We start from the raw sequence: 18,703 nt of genomic DNA on the forward strand, positions 1-18,703 counted from the left end.
TCCTCATAGGAGAGGTGCTCCAGCCCTCTGATCACCTTCCTGGCCCTCCTCGAAGGAACTGGAAAACCGACATGGACGGGCACCCGTCCCCAAGGCCGACCTCCTTCCTTTGCCCACGGGGGAAAATCTGCCATTTCACAGGGAGCGATGGTAACTAATGACTAAATACGCGTGAAACATGCGAAACCCGCGTAGGATTCGTCCCTCGCCTCTCTGCTACCCTCGGCGGCGGGAGGGCCGGGGGAGGGGGACCGGGGGGGGCACCCCTCAGCTCCCCCTCCCCGGCCCTCCCGCCGCCAGAGCCGCCGCTCGCCCAGTGCCCATGTGCGGGCGTGCGGCCGGGACATGCTCACTGGGCGGGCTCCGCGGCTACCGCACATGCTCAGTGGCCGCGGAAGGGCAGCGTCGGAGGTAGGGGAGGGGAGGGGTGGGGGGGGTTGGCTCCGAGCGGGCCGCGGTGTGCCCCTGATCGCGGAAAAGTCGTGGAGCGGGTGGGAAGCAGCGGAGAGTCTGGCGGTGAAGCTCTGGGCGGCGGCGGTGAGGGGCCGTGGCGGCGTGCGAGCGCGGGGGCCGTGTGCCCCCAGTGGGGCGGGCGGGGAAGGGGGGCAAGGGTCCGGCCCGAGAGCTCCGTTCCCGCCGGGCGGCAGCTACCGAGGCCCCGTCAGCACCGGGGCCAGCGGCGGCGGCGGGAAGCTCCGCTCCTTCCCGCCTCCCGCTCTCCCCCCTCCCCACCCCGCTGCTGTGGCCGGCGGGAGGCCTGGGGCCGGGCCGGGGAGGCCAAGCGGCCGGGCGAGGGGTAGAGGGCGGCGGGGGCAGCTCCGCGGCCGTTACCGGACGGGGGTTGGGGGGACCGGGGGGGGGGCTGAAGCGTGCCGGTGCCTTCCCAGAGGTGAGAGGGAGGGAGAGAGAGGTAGCCACTGCTCCTTCAGAAGGATTGGAAGTAAATAAATAACATGAACATGAGAAGTGCAGCTGGTGCAGCGAGGTTTCCTCAGGAAGCCGCCTGGAAAGGGTCTGTGGGGTGGGAAACCGAAGGAAAAGGCCCGGGGTGTGGAGCGGCTGCGGCCAGGGGCCGGTGGGGCCATCGCTGGCTGAGCACGGGCTCAGCTCCCGGCCTTTCGGGCACGGGCTTTTGCAAAATAGTCAGTTGTGTTTAAATTCTGTAGATAAAATTAAATTTGCAAGCCTTTCTCTTAACTAGCCTTGAGATGATTGCTATTTTATCTGTGCAAGGTCATAGAGTGCTTGCGGTTCTCTGCCTTGCTAGATGACCAGTTGGTCACGTTTAACCGTATTTAATGCGGTTGATACATGGCTTGTTTGGTGAGGAATTCTGTTTCCAAGTTTCTCAGGATTTTGAGTTAGGCAGCCTTTGAAGGGCATCACGTTTATTACTTAAAGACACTGGAGCAAACTTGCATTTAAATCTGTTCCTCACTGTCACTCTCTTTGGGAAGCTATTTGACTGTCAGAAGACTGCCTAATTTGGTTCCATATCAGAGGTACACCTCAACAGACTCTCTCTCCCAAAGCAACTAAGATCCAACTTTAAAAAAGAAACAAAAGCAAAATAAAAAACATTTGTTTACTTTTTGTTGGTATGTGTTCCCATTTGTCATACCTAGCCCTACTAACATAAACCTCTTTCTTTCCTTTTGCCACAGACTGAAGGTTTCTTTGAAGCTTAATCTTCAAGATGAAGTTCTTACGAGCAGTTTTCTTCTTCATCTTGTTCTCCTTGTGGGTTGAAGAAGTCTGTTCCAAAGAGAAGTCTTCAAAGAAAGGAAAGGGGAAAAAGAAGCAATATCTATGTCCATCGTATGTTCCTTGTTTCTTTTATGCTTTTGTATGATGGCAATCCTGCTATTTTTTTAACAGTGGAAATTACGTGGCAATAGAAGTAGACAGTGATGCTTTCTGCTGAAAGAATGGGCTTTGGGGTAGGAATGGGAGGAAGAGGGTTTGACCAGTATCGTAGCTAAGCTCTGACAATGAGTGTGTTTCTTCTGCAGTGGGTCCTCTCTTTTAATGAAAGGAAAAATCTAAGCCATAGTAAGTTGTTTCTTTCTTTGTAGGGGATTCCAGCCCAGTGTCCTGCTATTTACGGGGACATAGTAATGTAGTCCCACAGTGCTATCCTGTCTAACATTGTGTTGCAGGTGTACTGAGAAAAGCAAAGACGATGCAAAACTGTCATACTGTTCTGGTTAGCTTGGTTCTGTAAAAGAAGGCTTGTCCTGTGTATATTCTTACGGCGTGTTGGATAGAATTAAGGTCTTCAGCATCTTCCATCAATGATTTACAGTACTATAACTTTTATGGAGGTGGATTGATTGTTGCTGTAAAGCATGCACTTATGGAATAATCTCTCTGTAAAAATACAGAAATTAAAATCTGTGATTACCCAGCTGGATAGAGAACGCATTCTGGCCACCTGTGATTACTTGATGTTAAAAATACTCCATCTTTCTAATGCCTACCACGTTTTAGGTTGTGATCCATAGGACAATACAAAAGTTTTATTTGTGAGGTCCTCTTTTGTCATTTTCTTGGCCGGCCTTGCTCGTCTTTTTAGTGTTATGGTGTAAATATCTGAGGAAAAGATCAATGGAATATAATAAGTTGCCAATAAGCATAGAAAAGCACTGTGCCTGAAATGATAAAATTGTTTAGACAAATTTAAAACAAATTTCTTCTTTAATTATAAAAGAAGAAGACTAGAAGATGGGACTGGCTATTTAACATTAATAGACTTTTTTCAAATAAAAGAAAAAAAAATAAGTAGAATAACCAGATGGACACAATGTTTGAATAATACTTTTTAAAGTTCCCACTCTTTTTAAATATTGACAGTGATGTTTATTTGTAACACAAAATTTTTAGAAATTTTCTACGTATATTGAGTGTTTTCATTCTTTTTATTTATCAAACCTGAAAAATGAGATGTATCTTTGGATTTGGGTACATTAAGACACAAGTCTCAAATGTGATCATGACTTATCTGAAATAAGCCCTACCTGTTCTATCCCCTTTGGATAGTGAAGCTGAGCACTGTATGGAGCTTTTGCTCTGAGCTACCGTGAGGATTTGTAGCAAGGAGAGAAATGTCGTAGTTCCCAGGTCAGGCGTAAGCACTGAAGTCCTCAGAAAGTGAGTTATGCAGCTGGGAACTGAATCCAGATCTTCTATGGTCTCATTGAAGCAGCCAGCATTTCCCTCCTGTTCCTGACTTGGTCCTTATTAGAATTCAGAACATTGGTGTCATTTTATCTTGATAAGTGGATGGATTTTTTTTGTTTGTTTCTCTCTTAAGCACAGTATTTCTTGATACCCTGTTCTTTTTGGTACCAGTTGACATAACAGCCATTAAATATGATGCCATTTGTCACCAATATACTTGAAAAACATTGAATAAATGCTATAATTTTTTAAGTAATACTTTTACATTCCAGCCAGTTGAAGCTTTCTGAAAAAATACTAGCGGAATTTAGTATTTGTCTGATGTATCACGTGTGCAGTGTTGCTAGCTAGAATTGCCATATCAATAAGCCCTATGGGATTTTCTGAATAATGAACAAGTTGCCTGTATCTTACTTAGCTAAGTTCACAGCTTGAGAGATAACCACTTGTAGCAGGGGGGTTGACAGACTGCTGGTTTTGTGGATGGCATCTAGAAGACCTCTGATGTGAACAAGCAAAGAAAGTTCTGTCTTGTAGAGAAATTATCTACTGCTCTCTTAACTCAGGCTACTGATGGTGAACTTTCAATCATCAGCAATTTTTTTATAATCTTCCACAAAACTTCTTTACTTGGTAATGCTGCATTATAAAAAAGGCTGCCTATTCTTTGTTTTTTTCCTGTGGGAAAAAAAGTGAGGAATCTTTCCTCTGAAACAAACCAAAACACAATGCAGTGCAGAGGGAATTAAGTGACACCGTAAGGGCTGACCAGAAGTAGTCTCAAAGGAAGTGGCTGAATGAAAAATTTACTAGTAAAGCACAAAATAGATCTTTTAGAAGAATGCATTGTATCTTTTTAAAAGAATATAAATAGGATTTTGCATCATTTATAAAATTGAATGGTACAAATTCCTAATGAAAACATACATTTGTAAGTTAAAATCTTAATCTACCTTTAGTTTGCATTGTTTACTGGTGCAATAAAATTCAAAACTTCATTGTAACAAGTTATTGCCTTTTGTTTCCTTACAACATGTGAAAAGCTATTTTTTTGCTCCTTAAGAGAACAAAAAAATCACACTAGTAATTATATAAGGAACAGTCTTCTCTTTACAAACTTTATAATGAAATTCAAATTATGCAGATAATTTTCCAGGAAAGATTTATGCTGAATCTGATATTACTGCTTGAATTCCTTAGTTTGATGTTAAGAAATGGATGATTGTAAGACCGGTTTGGGACTTTAGCATGAATTTGCTTGTATGAAAACTGAGCATAGTTGAACTTTTCCTTTTATGGCTCTCCAGAATACAAGCCTTTTGCCAAATGCGCCCCTCTGGCATGAAATTAGCTACTATTAGAATCAGCTGAAAACAAGCTGATTAGAAACCCCATAAAAAGTTCATTATTTTCTCATAAACAGACATTTACTTCCTTCAATTAGGAAAATTCTATTTTGTATCTTAGAGCAAAACCTCTCACTTGTGATTATTCATAACGCTGTACTTCTCAGTGCATTATGTGGTGGTGGCTTGATTGGCCATCTTATTTTCATCTATTTCTGAAGCTGTTTTTCCCAGCTTTTTTATCGAGGGGTTTCATGAAGCTGATGCTTAATCACTTGGTTCTTATTTTGATTTAATGCTTCCTCAGAACACATGTAAGATTTCACATCTTACATTTAGATAATTTTCCTTCTTACCTTAGGCTTTCCAAATGAAACACAGAGTAATTATACTTGTGTCTGATACCTGAATGTTTGTTGTTTAACAAAGAAATTTATATATTAGGCTTAAAATCCTATAATAGGGAGCATTGCAGCATAAATCTGGGAAGCTGGCTTCCAGAGATGCATAGTGCAATAAAATATAAAGCTTTAGTGTAACAAAACTCTTGCCTTTTGTCTTCGTGGAAAATATTAGGAAAAGAAACCCACCAGGTCCACCTCTTCAAGAAAAAAAAATTAAGAATGTTGTGGATTACAGTCTTCTGTTTACAAAGCTTATTTTGAAATTTACTGTGCTGAATACAGATTATTTCGATACAGCTACAGGTGGATTTAGTCACTTGATCTCCTTCTTGATTGTAGACTACCCATCGGCCTTTACTTACTTCTTATTAACTTCTTCATAATTCCTCATAACACCGGTTTCTCGTAAACATGTTGGACACTTTTTAAGAGCACTGCTAAAAAATGTTTTTCCTTCTGTTATGTCATAATAAATATTGCAGTTATTTTATGGTGTGTAAGCTGCTACTGTTATCCGCACAGTCCTTAGTAGCCCAGAAGTTCTCTGCTCAAAACTACTTGCAAGATCTCTGGATGAACAAGATTATAAGGAAAGGGAAGTTTGGTTATGACAGTGTTCTAGAAAGCATGGAGATGTAAGTGTGAACAAAATCAGTTACGACTGTGCTCTTAATCACAGCTATCCTTGTTAATTATAATTTATTATGACTCAGCTGTTCGCTTGCACAGTGTTCATTTCTGAAGATCCGACAGTGTCTTTAATGCCACGGCAGTGCTAAGAGTATAACCTCAATCACTAAATCTCGTTCTTTCACCTGTGCTTTTAAAATAGTGCCCCTCCTCACCTTTATGCATTTTTCCGTATGGAGGTTTATATCCATGTAGATGATTAACTAAATACTGTATGATATCTATAGAGACTTTTTTACCCATAAAGCAGGAGTACAAATCATATTTTGGCTTGTGTTCAATAAAGCATATCGGCTACTTCAGAAACTGTGAAATGGCCCTCTAAGCCCTCCAGAAAACATGGCTTGTGCCATCTGCCAGGGCAGAAGCTTAGAAAGGTCACAGATGCCAAGGTTCACTAAGCAGCTTCTTTTAAAAAATAACAACAAAAGACAGTGGAACTAGGGAAAAAAAAGCCTTTGATGTGTTTAAAACAGAGAGTTGTATGAAAGCCTGTCCTAAAATTTCTCTTGGTTAACTGTCAGCTTCTGACATGCTCTTCTCTTAAAGACTAAAGTAGGAGTCCAAAGTGTATCTGATATCTTGGATTGTCTCCACCTTCTCGTGGACAAGGACGTGCTTTAATTATCTCAAGTGTTTGGGTATACATGCCCTCTGTATCTGTAGTATGTGATCATCCCCAAAATGTCAGTGGTGGGAGAGTGGAATCATCTCTGTTTTCATTCCCATCTTGTAGAAGGCACTGTTGATAGTTTGTGAACTTTTTCATTTGTAAGTATGATGGGAGGGTTGATATAGTTTGTGGGAGAAGGTGGAATGAAGTTGAAAGAAAAGCCTGAATTTGGTTGTGGAGGCAGTCACATCTCACAGTCATTCTGAAGATAAGCACATTGCAGTGCCCAGGTCTGGTTTCTATAAAAATTCTTCTGCCCCATAGTAACAGCAGTTGGTCAACGGTTTAATTATTCTGTAGCATGTAACTTTCATGGAAAGCTGTGATCCCAGACAGATAGGGCCACATTCCAGGAGATTTGGGCATTTGTTTTCAGAGTGGATAAACATGCTGGGGAGGAAAAGATAAAGCTATGTAAGCAAAACCTAAGTTCTCTTGTAAAACAGTAATTAAGCATGGTAGGCTGGTTCTCTTTGAGTCATTCTCCCTCTCAGTAAGCAGCATTCATTCTGAAAACTGTAGTGATGAGACACTACAATCACGCTGTAAAGATACAGACTTTGTATTTCATATACAGCCTCCAGACTGAGGAAAAACTTGGATCTGCAGGTTAAATTACACCCCCTAAACCTAAGCGCAAGAAAAACCATAGGACTAAATTCTTTCCTCAGGTCCATCAAGTAGATCTTTGAAAGCCAAATTATATAGAATGTATCTCCACTTATACTACAATACAAGGTGGTTAGAGTTTACCAAGATCCATGTATTGTCTCAGTACTTAGCACATTTGGAAAAAAAAAGACTGGGACAAAGAACTGATCTGGATAAATTATTTTGAAAATATCTGCAGTTCTCTTTAAACATTTGGATGCTGATCATGTTTCTTGTCTGCGTGCACTGTCAGGACACAACAGGACACCCGTTATGCACAAGGGTCGCTTAGATGATGATTTCAGTGGGATGCAGAGATGGCTAACCTAGGGGCAAACAAGCTAATTTTAGGAAATTGAAGCATGGTTAACTTGCTTTGAGCAGTACTAGTCAGGCTGGATGAAGTACCATACTAACCTGGTTCTACTGGTTTGGGGTCTGTCGTCTCTGTGGCGAGCAGATGAATCAGCTTGCTTTTGTCAAGCTTGGGGAATAATAAGAAGGCACTTCAGATTACCATATAAACACTCCTTAAGGTGTCCAACCCTAGCAATGTTGAATGTGAAACCAAAGCCAGGCTTGGCAGTTTCTGACAGATGAGGACTGAAGTAGGAACACTAATGGAGCCATTCACCCCACCCAGCCTCAGGAAGGTTGCTTGTGTGCCCACATTAGGAGACTATGCTCTTTGCTCTATCTGCAGTAGGAGATGAAGGATGAGTTATTTCACCCACACAATCTGAGGTGCCCAATCTGGGTTTCTGTTTCAAATTCCACTGTGAAGGAACTTTTATCTTTGTTCACCACACTGCATTACCTCCAAATTTAGGTAGTGAGGTTACATATCTAATTCTAGATGTTTAGCTGTCAACTCCATTTTGTGAGGACACCTAAACAGTTATTCAGACTGCCATAGTTTTAATGTGGTTTGAGTGATATCACTTTGCATTGGAGGCATCTTAATTATTCTTCCTGGTAATAGAGGTGTCACTGGATACAGCCCGAAAATGTAGCTACTAAGCATACTAGAGATCATAGAGATCACTCAGAAGAATTACATAGTATCTTGTTGATTTGCATTAACTTGTTTTTGAGTAACTGCACTCAGAAAATCAAACACCTGCAAATCAGAACACTGATAGTTTATATCAGGGAAATAATGGTTACAATATATGGTGAAATGACAGATACTATGTTTCCCAAAACTTATTTTTATCCTTCTCAGAGATACACTGCCATGTTATATGACTAAAATGTCAGTTTCCATCACATAGATTAGATGAACTGTACTAAAATCTTTTGTTTCAGCGTTATATAGGAAATGTTGCTGGAGATAACTGAACAGCGTGAGTTAGACTATATGTTTTTATCTGTCAGACAGTAATCTAGAACTATGCAAAGGCAAAACTTAGTGCTAGATTACCCAAAACAATAGATTATCTAGATGATTGTCATAGTTCAGCCCCAATGAGGACCAGACTACACAGTCTCTCACTCCCCCAACTCTCCGAGAGAATAGGAGGAGATTTGACAAACAAAAGAAAACCAGGAAAAAAAAAACCAAACACGCAGGTTGAGATTGAACAAAAAGTAAATTTAACAGTAATGACAGAAGAAAACAAGAGAGTGATGGAACACAAATGCAGTACAATAGCTCACAACAGATCCCCACATCCAGTCTCTTCCAAGTAGCAGGGGGCCTCCCTTCAGCACCCTCCTCACTTATATACTGAGCATGATGTCAGATGGGATGGAACAGCCCTTTGGCTAATTTGGGTAAATTAACCCCAGCTGTTAGCTAATTAGTTAACTATCCCAGCCATAGGGGCTACCAGCTTCAGTTCTCCACCCAGCTCAGGTAAATATTAACTCTATCCTGGCCAGAACCAGGACAATGATCTAAGCAAACGTCAACAACAGAATAAGCATGCTACCTGACTGTCTGGACTGCAGTGTATTATAAGATGGCGTGTGACATATGTCTTTTTTTTTTACTGATTGTTGTGCTGTAAGTAAAAAGTATATTCATGTTGTCTTCTAAAATTAGAGATTCTTCATCATAATGGGATCTTAAGACTAGAGATCAGGGCAGTAGGTTAATTAACACAATAGCAAGGGTTCTCCTTACCACTTGTGTAGAGTATTGCTTATATTATTTTCTCCAGTCATCCTCCTGTAGTGTTGTGTGTGATAAGCACTCCTTGTAACTTCAGTGAGCTCTGAGAGACTAAATGTCATGATAACCCATAGAAATCTAATGTCTTCTGACACATTTGCTTAACACAAACATAAGGAAGCTATATACCTTTCAAGACAAGTGTAGTATATGCTTGCTTTTGCCATGCGTATCTGCTTTTGTAAAATTCTGGATTTTGATTAGTGAATTATGGAAATAATTATCTGTTGCCATCAATTGAAAAATGTGAATCATGTTCTTCAAAGGCAGTGATAAAATGTGTAGAGCTGCAGTGGAAGAGGAGATAGACACCTTACTGCATCTCCTGTGAAATACAGTGTTTAAAATCGTGCTTTTATTCATCAAAGGTACCAGAAGTAGCCTCCCAAAGACTGGAGAGAGGCCAGTCATATCACACACAGATGTTATGCCAAAAGACAAACTGTGCTTGTTTTGTTTCTGGCTTTTGAGGACACTATTTGTAGAAGTGAGAAAACTTTTCAGAATACTGTTTGTTTTCTCTTTTTTTTCTTGCAGAAAAAGAGAAAGCATACTTTGGGTTTGGGTTTCTTGCGGGTTTTTTGGGTTTTTTTTTTGAAAGTGTTATTTAGGCAAAATTCTTCATAAGGCAATTTCTAGCTTTACTATTACTTGCTTTTAAATTCCCTTTACAGCAACTGTGAGACTTTATTGCCTTACCCTGTATTTGATATTCACCATATCTTGATTAGAACTCATCAATTACTGTGAAGAACGCTGCTAGTTTTCCATTTCCTAATGCTTTCTAGCAGCTCCACATACATTCAATGTAAGTTGAAATAAATTTATTAAAATTACAATGCATACTGCAACTGGTGGGAATCTAAGGAAAATCTTAGGCTAGTTATCAGCTCTTGCAAATGTGAAAATTGTAGATTGAATAAGAAAAAGTAGTAAGTAACTTCTCAACTGGGGTGAGTGTTGGTTTATGGGAACCAGACAGCCTTTAGCAGATTGAAATACTGCTTCTTTTAGGAAGGGAGATCTCAGCTCAAATTTTTTTTCTCTTATGTAGTCTACACATTTGCCGATCATAAATTTATTCCAGAATGGTCAATTAAGCAGGGCTGGTAGTGGCATGAATAGTCCCAGCCTGTTTCTGCAAGCGCCTGACCTATCCCATTCATTGTTTTGTTAAGTCATTCTGCTTGTCTGTCACTGTGAAAGTGGCATAACCTATTAACTCACCAAAAGCTAGGCATATAATTTATTGATTTGCGGGTGAAATTTAGATATTTTGATCAGCAAGGCACTCTGAAGGAAATCCAGTCCTTGTAACAATGTTTAGTTGCATGAATGCTATTTGGTGACGATAGTTCAATGACAGCATGCTGTAAAAGACCACAGTGAAAATATAACTGATACTCAGCAGAGCTTTTTTTTCCAGTAGCTATTCCAACCGCTTCGTCCAAAGTCAGCTTTAAAAAATAGCAGTTACTTTCTCTCTATGCTTCTTCCAAAACAAACCAGCCAATGTTGTAGTATTTCACTTGGTTCTTATATAAATGAGGCTACATGCATGCACATTACACTTAAATAAATTCAAAACACTACCCAACAACTTAAGGAAGATGTGATAGTGCCGTTCTTTACCAGAAAGCAGTGCTGTCACCCATTCTTCATCCCATCACTGTCTTCCCAGTGCAGTAGATCTCCTTTGCCTAATTTGTGGTTGACCTTTGAACAAACAGCCTAAACAGATACTTGTATCAATGTACTTCTGCAGTGCAACTCGGATCTCGCAAAACTACCACCTTATTCCTCTTACTTGAAGAGACAAATAAGCCTGTCAGCTGTATTTGGCTTTCTTTTACTGTTTGGTACTCACTCATTTAATTTCCCAGCCTTTTTTCCTCTTTCTCATTGCATTTTGTGAGCATCTGTATTTAATTTATGTTATCCCATGTGGTTCAGATTGCCATCATTGCTATTTAATGAACTTCTTTGTATAATCCATAGCAGAAATATAAAAAAATGAGATTGAAGTTTTTTCATTAGTTCTTGTTTGGTTTTGTTTTGATATTTCATTAATACTGGGCATATATAATTTAGAAAGGAATCCTATTGCTTGTGTTAAGGAGACCCTACTTTTATAAATGTAAGTTCTGTCAGCATTTGATGTAGATGTTTTAGATGTTAAGATGCGCAACTTGCAAGGAAGCAATGCTGTGAACCTTTTTGTGTCAGATAGAATACAGTGTACAGAGTGTTTGCCAGCCTTTTAAATAATTAAATGAACATTCTTTTCTGTCATTTTCCTGCTACAAAATGGAAAATAATCTTAACATTTAACTTTATGTTTTCCAATTGTACAATTAGTGGTAACTGCAAACAAAACATACGAAGCTGGTTTATGATATTTGTGTAGCAGCTCATTGTAGTTCATTGGTAAAGGTCATCGCTGAAAACTGAACACAAATCTCGAAATGACAGAAATAGATTAGGTCTTTTGCAAAATGATCAAAATCCAAATCAAACATAAAAAGCCATAAACACAACCCTGGGAGAATTGTTTGAAAGTGAATTTATTAATTATTCAAAGAGATTAGAAGTCCTGTTGCCATTTAAATGTTCTAATAGTAAATTAGCAGAGGTTTATTGTACACAGAATAAGGACATACTAGTGGAAGTTGACGTATGTCACTAAAAGTAAAACATTCCTTCTTTTATTAGTGAACCATTTATCTCTGGATAAGTGCTATAGAACAAGTGGTTCACCTACGCGGTTGTTAAATGTGGCAGTAGTTTTAGTGCATTTGCAAGAGATGCGTGGGGAATTGTACGCTGCAGCTGCTTAAAGCTGCTCCACAATTTTTTCTTGTCCTGTGTGTTATAGTTGAAGCTGTACTCACGGATAGACACATTTTGGTAGCTACATCCTTGGGTAGCCTTCAGAATTCATACTAATCCTGCTAGCGACTGGTGAGTAGTCTGAAATTTCAAGGAGAACTGGGTGGTTATTTGCTGTCCTAGCTGAGTTGGTGTACTTTTCTCCCTCCTGTATAATGTCAAACAAATACAAGCAAATAGTTAAACAGATATGCAGCTTTAAGTTTCAGAAATATCCTGAATGCAGTAGGGAAAACAGAAATCTGATTTCTGTGGTTTTGAAGGATAAGACGGTCAAAGGGTGTCAAGGAGACTCTGATAGAATAAAATGCATTTATGTTCTCATAAATGGTTGACATGTTTTTAGTAATAGGAAACTCCTTCATAGTTTTGTTTATAGATGTTTTAGCTGCTAAATGTTAAGCTGAGGAGATTAAATCTCATTGTGAAGGCACAGTAGGTGCTACCAAGTCAGAAGATTTTATTCAATTGCTCCTGCTGGTTCCCTTATGGTTTGAGTTAAACCAGTCAATTTTAAAGGTGCGCTCTGCAAGGGCTAGGACCCCGTAAAAGCTCTGCAAGGGCTAGGACCAGGTCTCGTCTCCAGTTCTCAATCAAATAGTGATCTCATGTAGTGGTCTCATACAATGGTGACAGTTATTTATTAATTAGTTATTTTCTCACTTGTCATTAAGGAAGATGCTGAACAGGACCTACTATAATTGGACATCTTAAAATCAGGAGGTCTGATACACTTATACAACTTTTTTTTTTTTTTTTTTTAACTGGCCAAAGCCTTTTGGAGAGTTAGTATTTTCTTCAACAGATGTTTAAATAATGCAGAAGTCCCAAAAGACGTGAACACAACTGAAGGATGAGAAGAAAACTAGCAGTGAACTGAGATGTTACGAAGAATAACCCATAGGTCTGTCAAGCTGACACTGATATGGGAAAGAAAAATGAAAAAAGGAAATTAAGTAGGGTAAAGAAGGCAACAGCAGCTGATACTGATTATGGAAAACATTTAGGAAACAAACTGAATCATTTTTAAAAATGTGTTCATACATTTGTTTGCTAAAGGTAGTAGGTTAATGCATATGACATGCCTCTGTAGGGTGTTTGTCTTATTTTTACGTGGAATCTGGGCTACTAAATTATAATGGCAGAAAGTCAACAAAAATAATCATCATAAAACAGATGGACAAAGTTTTACAAGACAGATTTCAAAATTTGAAAACATCACTGGACAAGATGTAGAGACAATGTATAAATTCATTTACATGAGAGTATCAGCCTGCTAGGTGTGTAAAGTACATGGGGTGGGACGGGTGCACCCTCACTGCTTTTTATTGCACTGCACTCCATCCCGTGTTACTCTTGTAGCTACATTTTCCAGTCACAGGTTCGTTTTAATTGTAGCGATGGTTTTAATTTAACACTCAGCACAGTAACAGCAAGGTAAACAAAGATGTTTAAATTTCCCCTGCAAAACCAGAAGAGAGTCCAAGACCTTGTTTTCCGTAAAAAAGCTTTTATTAGCACTTGACAATGCGGTTATGCAATGGCTCCATCAGTGGAATAGCTGGGCTGGCATGCGAGAGGAGGAGACTGCCAAAAGCCTCTGCATGGCTTGGCACCTACAAAGCGCCTGTCAGTTTGCTTGAGTTCCTAATCTGACAGTCACTAAAAATAGTGCAGGTGGCTGCTTTCTACTAAGGAGGAAGTCATGTCCCTCTGGATATTTGTATTAGGAGGGAAGGGAACAATTAGTGAATTGCGGTTTATTTATTTTCTCAAGTTTACAGTTAGGAGTATATAGGAGAGCTTTGACTTTTCTTATAGTTTCTTCAAATATACTGAAGCATCACAAAGAAAGGAAGACTATGGACTGTGGAACCTGAAAATACTGAACATATTTTGTTCATTAAGTGGCATTAATGGCATGACTTTAAAATGACTTAACTTTAGGCACACGTTACTTTTGTCTTAATAGTAACTAATGCACTTTTTTTTTTTACAGCCAGCAGTCAGCTGAAGACCTTGCAAGAGTACCAGTTAATTCTACCAGCAATATCTTGAATAGGCTACTGCTCAGTTATGATCCCAGGATAAGGCCTAATTTCAAAGGTTTGTCAGATGTTTCAGCCTTTTTTTTTAATCTTTGTAATTTAACTTCTACTCTTTGCATGTAGAAAATTTATATAGAGATAATATTGAGAAACTAAATTTCTGGGGTTTGGTGGTTTTTTTTTTTTTTAATGGAAATTTCCCTAAATAGTGTGGAACTACGTAAGGTATTTATCCTTTTGAGATGAAAGGTAATATGTTAAGATTCCATGATCACAGTAGTATGTGATGCTTTAATGTTATTATTATCATTATCATTATTGTTATTATTTTATTTGAAAAAAAAATAGAACTAGATTTTATAGAATAAGTTTTTAAAATGTATTTTTATCTCTGTATTTTAATTAGACATTAGTAGTATTTCCACTTTACAGCACTTTAAAACACCAAAATTCTCTATAGAGATCCTTTAAGATGGCTTTATAAAACTTGAGATCAGTAGTATAACTATTTGGAAATCATACAGTAATTAAACCCTTTAAATATATGTTAGTATTACAGTTTACACACATTGGGATTTCAAATACGTAATGAATTTAAACACATTCTCTGACTTTAAAACATCTCCCTGGTAGGCAAATGTTGTAGCAATCTTCCGTGTAGGCAAATGTGATTTCCTTACATATGCAGAAAAGGTTGGAATACGTATTAACTAAAAAACTTCTAGTTACTCATAGAGCTGTAAGTTACACTTTCTAGGAATTAGATTATTTCCCTGCTGCGAAAATACATAGAAAATTTTATTCCATTGGAAACACTGCAGTTTACAGAAGTCAGTTCTTTCTTTCTAAAACTTATATTTAATTATAAGTATATTAGGAGATATTTTAACGTTTGTATAATAGTATGATAAATTTGGAAATCTATAATCTTTATTGTGCTTTTGAAGAGACCATTTTGAGGTGTTCTGTTTAACTAAGTTTTATAAATGTATTAAACTCAGTTCTCAGCAAGTGACCTGCTTTTTTCTTATTCTCTGTACAATCTTATGTATATGTTTTCAGCACTGAGCCTTGTCACAAAGAATAAATGTCCAGCCTCTGTTTTACCTGTTCTTCAGCATGATAAATCACAAAGCATATTGCAGATTTCTTTATATTTTTTATAACCCTACTGGCAGTCTGGTAAGAATCAGGAGGGAAGAAAAATGGAGGACATGCAACGTTAAGTCACAGGGAGATGGAGGAAAAAGAGCATTTTCTGTCAAGTGCTTTGCCCACATTAAAACATTCCTCACACACGAGTTATTTTCTTGGATGGCACTTCCTATTCAAATCTGGAAGAGATAGTACACTCTTGGCTGTTAGTAGTGTGATGGGTGCTCTGTCACGTGCATCAGGTGCTAAACAAAGCATTATACTTGTTGCATAACTCAAGGCACCGTGTTTAACTGGTCTGATTTTTTAAAAAACCCAACAAGCTGGTTTACTTGAAAAAAGGTGAAATTTTATCTTCCTGATTTTCTGGTGAACCAAGAGGAGGAGTTTGAATTTATGTGTTAAATGTGCACTGAAATATTATATGCAGACAAGGAAACTATTCAGTGAGGCATATATTACTTTGTATTTGCTTACTTTGTCAAAACAGTTTTTATGTATTGTTATATCTCTTATTGCTGAAAACAGGAAAAATTCCACTGAATTAAGAACTCCTAACAGTGTAAAGGAGATTAGATACATGCTGAGATCTAGTGTACATACTGACACACTCAACATATAGGTGCTAAATAAAACCAGTGGACCATAATTAGTTCTCACAATCATCAGGCCACTTCTCCCTGCTTTGTGATAACTCTCTGTTAACACTAGATTAAATTACTGCCAATCAGTTCCCGCAGGGTGACAGAGGGCAGATGTAGCAGCTGTCACACCATCTCTCTTCAACTACAGGAATTCTGGCTGTGGAAAAGAGGAAAAAATCCAGTCCATCTTAATACCTTCACAGCTGCTGGCTTCTAGAATTTTTTCTTGGCAAGTTGGTAACCATTGTGAAATGGAGCAGCTTTCTCTTGCGCCAAGCCTAGGTAGCTGTGAAAGCCGCATAGAACGATTTTTGTCTGCCTGTATTCATACTTTACGGTTATGTACTTGACTTACCCAAAGAGGCATCCTCTTCCAATATAAGTAAATGTGTCATCATAAATCACAAACAGGTAATATGGGACGGTAGATCATCATCATGACCTTGACAGTTAAAAGTGTCTGCCACTGGAAATGTGAATTACCTCTATCCATTACACTATGTGCAAAAGTAATACTGGATTGTGCATTCTATGGTAACAGAAGATCATGGAATTTGAAAATTATTCAAATTTATTATCTGTGAAATGCTTTAAGCTTAGCACTCTGAACTAAGGATTTTTTTTCTTCTATTTTCTTATCACTAGGTTGAAAAGAGTTTTTGTGGTTTCTGTTGGCTTTCAATGGAAATAAACCACAGATTTTAAAAACTACGTATATACTGATGTGAAAAGATAAAGTTGTATGACCCTGTAAAAAGAACATTTCACATTGTGATACCAGTATAAAGAAATTTTAAGTGGAGGATAATGTAACTTTACTGGATTGTGCAGTTCACAATAAATGTTTTTTTTTTTTTTAAAGGAATTCCAGTTGATGTTGCAGTCAACATCTTCATTAACAGCTTTGGGTCAATTCAAGAGACAACTATGGTAAGACTGAAATGAAATTAATATAGCACACATGGGTATTTTCTTAGTAAATTAAATTTCAGGCTGAAGATTGTGAACTATAAAGTAGAAATAATTGCTGTGATTGTAGAGAGTGAAATTCAGTTAACGGGGTTAGTGATAGAATGACTTTGCTTTATTTCATAAACCTATTAGTCTGTTTCACTCTATATTTGTCCACAGATTGGCACAGCTTTTAGAATCTGATGTACATGAAAAGAAATCTGTAGTTTCTAAGATGCAAAAAATACACTTATTTCCATAAGTTATTAAGTTCAGGGGAGTTGAGTAATCTTCCTGAGCGTTAATGTATAGATTGGTTGGTGTATTACTACAGAAAATACTAGGACTGTATGTGAGAGAAAAAGAAGGTGCATGCATGAGGCTAATGCGTATAGGTTCTCTGTTTTATGTAGTTCTGAGGGTAGGAGTAAATCGTGGAGGAATAGAACAAGAAGGAGTAAAGGAGTAGTTCATCAGTGACCATACTCTTACTCCTGTTTATTTACTATGTGAGAGAGAGAAGCTGAGGAGTGAAGTTTCTAAAAATGTGTTTTCAGTTCAGTCAGAAAATTTCAACATGTCAATAACAGCACCAATTAATCCTCATTACAATTTTGACTTTTTGTTTCCATAGGAAATAATATCAATTTCAAAATAAAAAGTCATTTCAGCAAAGCCATTCCAAATATTTTAGGACTTGAAGATCTTTATTGCAATGGTATTTCCAATAAATGCTGTAAAAAATATTACCAAAAATGATATTTAATTGTTGAAGATGTTCTGACCTGATCAGGGTTTTCTTATATGTAAAAAAGCAGGGAGCAAACCGTGTCTTACCAGTACATGGGAAGCCACAGCCAGGACATACACTCAGCTTGGGAGTTCTGGGGCGCTCCCTGAACATCTCATTTAGAAATAACTTTGGTGATCTGCTGCATCCAAAACATTAAGGTATTTCCCAAAAACAGGCTGCTCTTTTTGTGACTAAGGCAGCATTCTTACTCAGAATAGTGCAGAAGCAATAAACCATAATACGGCTAATAAATAATAAAACATCTTTTGTTGGTGGTGGAAATAAGTACCCACTTAAAATTCAGAACTAGCTTACACGATACCCTAATGACATTTCAGTAGTGCTGCAGAGTTGCTCAAAGTTAAACATACGTGATGGCTGAAACAGCTTGGCCAGAAATTTCTGTTTAACTAGGAGTGAATAAAGATTTAGAATTGATTGTAAAGGATAGTAAGTTAACTAATAGCATTAGTGGGAAGCTATACTAAAACAAAGAATGTAAGTATGCCAAAGATACCTCGAGATTTATTTCCTGAAAACAAAAAGAGACCTGAAGTTTAAAGAGGGACAGAGAGGAAGAACAGGAAAGTAGGAGTGAGATAAGTGGCTAAGGTGGCAGGTATATTAGGCCAGATGGCCTTTTCAAGTTTCTGAAATTTATTGCATGCTTTAAAAAGTGACGTTTACAGATCCACTCAGATCCACATAGTAACAAAACATGAATGTAAGGGGTGTGCTTCCCCCTAAAAATATACGTACGCTCTCTACAGCATGCATGTATGTCTCTCTGTGAATTCCTGATATGGTCACTCACAAATTCACTAGGATGTTCTGTAAGATAAGTCATGCTCTTCTCCATATTTCAGAACTTCAGACACCATCCTTACTTTAATTTATGTTTTTATTTAGAGTTCTACATCCAGCCAATTACCATGATAGCTAAGCATGTTTATGTGAAGTTTGGATTACTTCTTGGTTGCCTTAATGTATCACAGGAAGCGCTGACAAAAGAAATGGTCAATCTGTTCTTCCATGTATTGCTTGGGAAGCTCTTCCTGCTGCAGTCAGTATTGGGTCCTGTGGACATTCAAGAACCACTGCTC

At 38.4% G+C, this 18,703-nt stretch overlaps 1 protein-coding gene across 2 annotated transcripts in view; it reads left to right on the forward strand.

Annotated features, from left to right (window-relative positions):
* The first annotated feature begins 271 nt into the window (after positions 1-271).
* The window catches only part of GLRB (glycine receptor beta), a 51,555-nt gene continuing 33,123 nt past the window's right edge, over positions 272-18,703 (forward strand). Inside the window, exons 1-4 of one of the 2 annotated variants that reach the window (XM_086746428.1) lie at positions 272-411; positions 1,665-1,818; positions 14,009-14,115; positions 16,719-16,786. In XM_086746428.1, coding sequence (XP_086602554.1) covers positions 1,697-1,818; positions 14,009-14,115; positions 16,719-16,786 — 297 coding nt within the window. In that variant the 5' untranslated portion in view covers positions 272-411; positions 1,665-1,696. Of the gene's footprint in view, positions 412-474; positions 538-1,664; positions 1,819-14,008; positions 14,116-16,718; positions 16,787-18,703 lie in introns of those variants that run through there. The other variant, XM_086746429.1, reaches the window with a different exon arrangement.

The sequence above is a fragment of the Chlamydotis macqueenii genome, chromosome 4, assembly GCF_036417535.1.
Source record: "Chlamydotis macqueenii isolate bChlMac1 chromosome 4, bChlMac1.mat, whole genome shotgun sequence".
NCBI lineage: Eukaryota > Metazoa > Chordata > Aves > Otidiformes > Otididae > Chlamydotis > Chlamydotis macqueenii.